The sequence below is a fragment of the Tarenaya hassleriana genome, unplaced genomic scaffold (assembly GCF_000463585.1).
Source record: "Tarenaya hassleriana unplaced genomic scaffold, ASM46358v1 Cleome3, whole genome shotgun sequence".
NCBI classification, from domain to species: domain Eukaryota; kingdom Viridiplantae; phylum Streptophyta; class Magnoliopsida; order Brassicales; family Cleomaceae; genus Tarenaya; species Tarenaya hassleriana.
Window position 1 is genome coordinate 2,317,659 of NW_010966177.1, and position 7,467 is coordinate 2,325,125.

General features: G+C 41.1%; 3 protein-coding genes across 4 annotated transcripts in view; all 3 read right to left on the reverse strand.

Annotated features, from left to right (window-relative positions):
* Positions 1-789, reverse strand: part of LOC104818859 (probable boron transporter 3) — a 5,130-nt gene extending 4,341 nt beyond the window's left edge. The window contains exon 1 of the mRNA XM_010548639.2: positions 537-789. The gene's annotated coding sequence lies outside the window, so the exon portion shown is untranslated. The remainder of the gene's footprint in view (positions 1-536) is intronic.
* A 1,082-nt stretch (positions 790-1,871) lies between these two features.
* Positions 1,872-4,725, reverse strand: LOC104818861 (solute carrier family 25 member 44-like). Of its 2 annotated transcripts, XR_772726.1 has the most exons (7): positions 4,427-4,725; positions 3,648-4,029; positions 3,238-3,434; positions 3,000-3,141; positions 2,747-2,906; positions 2,465-2,644; positions 1,872-2,370 (listed from the first exon to the last, which is right to left on the reverse strand). XR_772726.1 is itself a non-coding variant. In XM_010548643.1 (6 exons), exons 1-6 carry the CDS (start codon positions 4,495-4,497, stop codon positions 2,616-2,618), a joined length of 981 nt encoding a protein of 326 aa, XP_010546945.1. In that variant the 5' UTR covers positions 4,498-4,725; the 3' UTR covers positions 2,368-2,615. The 2 variants fall into 2 exon arrangements, 1 of the variants encoding a protein (XP_010546945.1); XM_010548643.1 differs by having other exon boundaries at positions 2,368-2,644.
* A 112-nt stretch (positions 4,726-4,837) lies between these two features.
* Positions 4,838-7,197, reverse strand: LOC104818862 (pyruvate dehydrogenase (acetyl-transferring) kinase, mitochondrial). Its single transcript, XM_010548644.2, has 6 exons — positions 6,797-7,197; positions 6,112-6,370; positions 5,841-6,021; positions 5,614-5,761; positions 5,318-5,534; positions 4,838-5,103 (listed from the first exon to the last, which is right to left on the reverse strand). The coding sequence occupies exons 1-6, from the start codon at positions 7,043-7,045 to the stop codon at positions 5,045-5,047; spliced, it is 1,113 nt and encodes a 370-aa protein (XP_010546946.1). The 5' UTR covers positions 7,046-7,197; the 3' UTR covers positions 4,838-5,044.
* Positions 7,198-7,467: the final 270 nt, after the last annotated feature.

Genomic DNA, 7,467 nt, shown 5'->3' on the forward strand with positions numbered 1-7,467 from the left:
CAAACATCCCACTCTTTCAGTAGCTGCAATGATTTCAGTGCAAGAAATCTCATATGATTGGAAGATATTTCAAATGTTACCACAAATCTTAGGTACTTGTGGATACAAATGCCCTTACCACCCAATAGAACAAAGGAAACATATATAAATATGGATGCAGTACCACAATTCAAGGACTCTGAAGATTCAAACATGGAAGAAGAAAATTCCCCATTGACGGGTAAAACAAAAGATTCCCTTTTGCTTGTTACTGAGAAAAATCAGATTCGGATAAGGACATGAACAAGAATCCAAGTAGAAAACCCGGAAGTGTTCTCAATGCGCAAATTGCGGGTCTTAGAAGGACTGTGCATTTGATGCTGATGGGTATTAAGATTCAGACAAAAGGAGACAACTTTACGACACCCTTTGACGAAAAGATCCGAGAAAATTCAAAGCTGGTAATAAAGAGGACAAGCAAAACAAGAAAAGGGCAAAGCATAGAAAGAAAGACATGAGATCTAAAGCTTAGATACAAGAATGTGGGTAGCACTCACCAAAGCAAAAACAGCTCAAATGCCCAAAAGGAGAGAACTTTTCAGATTCAGAGGGAGAGGAGAAGCTGAGGGTGAAGAAGCAAATGCGGAGCTTCTTTGCTCTTGGACCCCTTTGCATACGCGGTGAGAGATTATTTAATCATTTGATTAGGGCTGATTAATAATGCTGAGGAGAAAAACGATTGTAACGTTTGAAATCTTATGAACAGAGATAGAGAGAGAGAGAGAGAGAGAGAGAGAGAGAGAGAGGGGTGTCGCTGCCTCGGGCTTGAGACACTGCTCGTGCTTCGTTTTGTACTCTTTCTGCCCAACGCAGCATTTAATATTATTGTTTGTTTTTTTCTACAAAGAATATTTGTTACTTTTTTAAAATAAATTTTCTTTTCTTTTTTTTACATGACAGAGTGATAAGATGGTCAATTCGGGTTTCGATTCGGTTTGGTTATATTCGGTTCGGTTATTTCGGCTATAGAAAAACTATAACCATTCGGTTTTTATATAAATTCCGGTTCGGTTTGGTTCGATTATTTTTCGGTTCGGGTTCGGCTCGGTTTTGGTAAAAAATTCAATTTTCCAAAGAAATTGTCGGTTATTCTCTCGGTTTTTTCGGTTATTTTTTATTCGTTCGGTTCGATTTCGGTTTCGATTTTTCGGATTTAAAGAAATCATAACCGTTCGGTTTTGATGTCGGATTCGGTTCGGATACAGTTATGTCTTATTCGGTTCGGTTCAGTTCGGTTATTTGGTTAATAACCGAAATGGTCACCCCTAAGTGATACCTAACATAATTTTTTAAAAACCTACCATTATAAGTTTTTTTTTTTTGCAGTTATTTCATTTTATTTTTGAAAATTTTAGACGATAGTGAATAATAATTCGCACAAATAAAATTTTAAAAAGTTTATATTACAAAGCAATGTTTTTGCTGCTTTGATGGAAACGACATCAACAAAAACTTTCTATAGTTAATATCACTAGGTAGAATATTCATAATGCAAAAAAAAAACTTATAAAATCTTAAAAGAGATGTGTAATATATTCAACCATTTGTATTGTAATGCAAGAAAAGAAAGTTGTAGATAATAATTTTGGTCTATGTTTGGGGTACGTTTTACATGTGTCGGGCCATAAATACAGTATAAAAAAATTAAAATTGGGGGCGCATTTAATTTTTATTATAGAGCAAATTTAATTTTGTTATAGGACATTTAGTAATTTAATCTAAAATTTTATAAACATTACAAAGAAAATAAGGTTTTTTTAATTAAACAAATGGGTCTGTGACCCCATTCATATATATATGTGAGTCCGGCCATGTACATACATACATACATACATACATACATACATACATACATACATACATACATACATACATACATACATGTATGCATAGTGCATACACATCAATTTATAGTTTCCGCTTTCTGCACATCCCCATTCATCAGACCGTTGGTCCAATCACGAACTGTGGGACCCACTTCGAAACCAATCACCAATCCCAACTTTTGTTGAGACCGTTGGATTCCACTCTACAGTGCCGACTCTCGGCGGCGGCGCGTGAGATTCAGGTAAGGCCTCCGCCGCTATCCTCCTCCGTCTCCTACTGGCTCGTGAGTCGACCATTCGGAGATCGCCCACTTCACGTGGACCGAAAGCGAAACCATGGCCTCCGCCGCCGTCGCCGCCGCCGCCGAATCAGAAAAGGCTCTGACTTTTCTGCTGACAAACGTGACCAGCTCGAAAGTCAACGCCTTTCTTTTTTCGTTTTAGTTTGTTCACAGGACAGTGGACTGAATGTCGGTGTTCACGATCAGATGTGTTCCTGTAGTTGCTGAGAGATAAGCTCGAACAGTTGAGATTCTTTACAAGGTTCATGATTCAGATCGTCTAACTAAGAATTTCTGTGGCAAGATCTCATCTCCTACCGTTCTTTAATAGATGGCAAAGAACAAAATGAATAATGCCTTCTCATTTTGGATCAGAACTGATCCCTGGAATCTGAAATTGCATCTGAAGCCGAGGTGGTAATAAACTCTCAGCAGAATCTACACCAGATTTCTCAGTGTCCTCCGAGTTTTATCCTTGTTGCTTTACAGACAGCCTCTCTGATCATCAAACACCATTGAGGAAGAACAAAACAGCTGTTAAAGATCCTGCATCTTTCAGTCTGAAACATCATACGAAAGAGAGAAATCGAGCTGACATACTTATTAGCTCGTAGGTGACGATCATCGTGGTTCCATAGAGAGACATGTTCAAGAACCGTGGTCCAAAGCCTCTGTGGAACCCCCACCATCCATCTTCCTCGATCAGCACTTTCGCTGTTTTCAGTACCGATGGTCTCCCCGCCCCATAATCATCCATTACCTTCAGAAACCACGACACGAGAGGGTACACCAACTGAATACGTTTTGTCCTCTGTGTCATACCGAGAATGGAAGACGCTCAATTTTTTTTTACCTGAAGACGAGTTTTGACAGTGTCTATAGGAGTGGTAACAACAGAGGAACAAGCACCAGCAACCATTCCCGCTGTTGCCTGAACGCTCACCATCTCAAGATTCGATGGCCTCTTGTCTGAATCTTCTCTGTACCCTAAGCTCCTACAGGAAAAAACAGAAATGAACCGAGACGAGAGATGATTAAGCGGGCACATGAGATTATTACAGCGAAAACTGGTAACAGATTTGATCAATCACCTCCAGATAACATGTTGAGCTGTTCCATAAGTTCCCCACCAGAGAGCAGATGCAGGAGATTGAGTCACAGATGTTAAGCCAAACCCTCTATACAAACCTCGGAACCCTTCTGTTCTTAAGACTTTGCTTATAGCGTCGAAGGGTCCATTGTAATGAGTTGTCCCTGGAAGCCCTTGTACCATCAATCTCTGGGAAATCTACGGAAAAAAAAACCATTACAGATAAACCATGATCCTAACTCTAAAACCCGACATTGAACTGAATGACAGCCAAAACCAACAGAAACTAAGATATATCAGCATCTGGCAATAGAGAGAATCATCCGTTTCATTCTCTTTCCGACCCAAACGATTCAAGTTTCACAATCCACCAAACCAGTTTCACGTTTGGAAGTACGGGTAAAAACCTACCACATCGAGAGGCACAAAGTATACGCAAGAAATCAAGTTGGATAACATGCCACCGACTCCATTTGCGATGCCAATGCGCGATGCTTCAGGCATGTCTATGTGTTCAGTATATCCCAGCATCATATCTTTGGACATTTCGAGGGACGTCAAGGCCAAGACACGACCAGGCAGAGCACCAACGGCCGAAGTGCCAAACCCTCTGAAAATACCCGGAATCCCATCGTTCCGAAGAATGGATCTGAAGACGGAAATTGCACGCAGACGAGAGAATTCAGGATCAGACACTTGCATTCTTGTCTTTACCACTGTTGTTGGGTGTAACAAAGCTTGCTGAGCAGTGAATAGAATGGCTCCGATAACGTGAAACCTCGTCTTGTCGAGCCTGATGCCAGGATATACAATCCATAGAAGTATTAGCAACAGATGAAACCGTGTCCAGAGATTAGGGTTTGGTGTAAAGGATCTTTTTCTTTTCTCTTGTAGATTTCTGAAGATTGGTCGTGAATTAATAAGAGAATGATCCCATACGCAGAAACACAAGAACACGACAGATATCGCAACTCTTGGCTTTCGCATTTGAAACATCAAGAAATTTCTAGAGATTGTATAGTTCAGACACCATGAAGCAAGATCCGACATCCGAGGACGGGAAGCAAACAAAGAATTGGGAACTGAAGAATCATACAACCCATAAGCTAAACTTTCCGATACAATACCACCAACTGATCAAAACAAAACCCAACATTGCACTTCAAACGTCACAGAGAGAGAGAGAGAACCTGGCCCAGTTGATGTCGGTGTCGGCGAGAGCAAGCTCAGGAGCAGCGGCTACCTCTGTCTCACCGGCCATGGACGTCGATCGGAGCACCGTCGCACCGATTGATTATCCGGCGAAGAATGGCACGATCAAGTGCTCCACCATTGCCCGAACCAATTCAAATAAGGAGACATCATAAGCACAAGCACTGAGAAACCAACAGAAAGTTCCAGACTTTTTGGGGGGTTTCGCGCGAAGAGACGTTCTTTTTTTCACAGAACCCTGTCTTAGGCAGAGGATATAAAGTATCAGGCCGAAACAGTTTGCTCTCCTTGAACTGTAAACTACTTATTACCAATTTACCATTACACTTCGATTGAATTTTCGATCAATAATATATTTTTAAAAAAAAGCAATATAATCTAGAAATCAATAGCAATAGTAATATGATTAACTTAAAAGTCGAAAGAGCTGTTCTCTTTTTCAATGTAATGTCTGCTTCGGACACAAGAAAAAAGACGACTGGAAAGGAACAGGTTGCGAATCAATCAGAGGAGATACAAGTCTCCATCTGAACGGAGAAAATGAAAGCAAAACACGGTATGAATGTACATGAAAACCCTAATAACTTCATTGCCTGTCATGGCAAAGGCTCTTGAGAATCTCCAAGGCGAGACAAATGGAGATACGCATCAGTCCCTGCAGCATTTACCAACATTCTCACTTCCCATAAAACCGAAAAATACCCACATCTGGATCTAGATAACGAGCTAACAAAAGGAAAACCCGGATCAAGATTCGATTAAACATCATCCCTAGATCTTAAAAACTGGGTTTTGAGCAACCAGAACAGTTCAAGTTTCAACCACATTGCTAGTAGTAGAAACAGTGTGGGCGAAACGGATTCACTTACCGTATCCTTCCATGGAAATGATCTGTAAAACCCCTCCAAAATACCGAGCATACAAGCGGCTTATCGGAAGACCGTATCCATATCCAGCCATTGTCACCGGGACATCGGCCGTGCCAAGATCGATATTCTCGTCCAGGGGATTTCTTGCAGTGCTGTAAAGGTATGTGAAGATTTTGGGCAGACCGCTTCTTGGTATGCCTCCACCTTCATCAGATACCTGTTTTATTCATTACCTAAAGTGTTAAAGAAGCCGAAAAAAGGGAAAGCATAGAGCGGGTGATCTCAGAGGAATCAACCTTTATTGTGACATCCTCAATTCCATCGGCGACTATTATGCGGATAGGTGGAGCAACTTTTTCGGAGTCCATGAACTGTTCTTGGACAGCACGTAGCGAGTTCTTGACAAGCTCGTATACCATGAGATGCAAATGGGTTGGAACATAACTATAACCAAGTACAGAATCAGACCGTTTGTTAGAAAGAATCCGATTCAAGCAAAGGAAAGGTGATAACTTGGACTCACGGAAATGTGAAGGTTGGATCTCCATAAATGCTTATTTCGGGTGCACTTCCGTACTCTCTGAAACAAATTGCTCGGGCGTCTTCACTAGCATTCCTCGCTACTTCCACAGGAGACATTTTAGTGTGTATGTAACCGATGGTGCGAGGGGGCGGGTTTGGATTATGCAACTCGACATGCTGCCCTGAGTTTTCACCATGAAATTTACAAACGTTAAAAACCATAGTGATAAAACCTTCCAACCGGGAAAGAGGGATCGTAAAACGAATCTCACCGATAAGCATCCGAATCCCTATTCTCGAGAGGTAAAACCGATCAAGAAACTGATGAATCTCGTCCAGATCCTCGTATACAATCTTTCGGCCCAATCCTTTCTTAAGCTGATTGATACCTAAAGCCATCATGGGAACCACATTGTTGTGCCTCACCTTGATGGCCTTTATCATTTGGGTGAATTCCTTCTCGTCGGCTGTATCTTTGACCTCCGGAAACGCTCTCATGTCCCTGAACGACTCTACATACCAATCCCGGACCTAGAACCCGAAGAACTATCACAAAACGGGAGGAAAAAGATCCAAACAGACGTTGTACAAGAACGGATTAACTTGAGAAACAGATCAATTCTATTCCGAAATAGTTTCTTTCTTCAGAACAAATTTGCCAAATCTGGTATCTGAATTCCAAAGATGGCAAAGAGGTGTGAAGTGACCCAAGCATTTCCTTTTCTCCGCATCACACAAGCTTGTAAAGCTCTTGAACAGTTCTCAGAATTTAATATTAACGAAAAGACTATTCAGAATCTAATATTAACAATACCCATGTAAGCAAAAAGATGAAAAAACACCAAAAAAATGTCAGAAGAATTCCGCAGAACCCAATTTCCAGAAACCGAAACCGAATCGGAATTGCCGCATAATCCCAAGAGAATCAAAACCAAGGATTAGAATCCCGAAAAGTACCTTCAGAATGGCGGGTTTCTCGGACAAACCATAGGGAAGGCTCTCGAGCTCGATCGCTCTCCTCGCGATCCGAATCGGGAGCTCCTTGTGGAGAAACTGAGCCGAAATCAAAAGGTTTCTCTCGGTGGGTCTCGAACCGAACTCCATCATGTACCTCAGGCTCACGCCCGTCTGCTTCATGCAACCCCATCTGTGCACATCCTCCATCAATCTCTTGGGAAAAGCCTCGCATGCCTTCTTCGCCGCCATGCCGGAACCCTAACGCCGCCGTATCCGTCGTCTCCACAGCCGTCGCCTATCACCGCCGTGTCGGAGATGCAGAGAGAGAAGGGCATGCATAGAGGATGGGATTCGCCATCTGAAGAAAAAATATAACAGACAAAAGGAAAAAAAGAAATGTTATTGCTTTGCCCGCTAATGAGCGATTATGAGCGTGATTACAAATGGGCTAATTATGTTATAACCGATGGTTTTAAATTTTAATAAAGTGAAAAAAAAATATCATGAAATAAATTTAATATAATTTAAATATATATATATATATAAAATTACTTTTTTGTCAGATTAGAACATGGTTTTGCTAATCGGTATCCTCATCGTTTTGTCGAAAAGATGATTATCTAAATCCATTCAACAAATTAATAGTTGATGTACACTAAAGAATTCTTGAA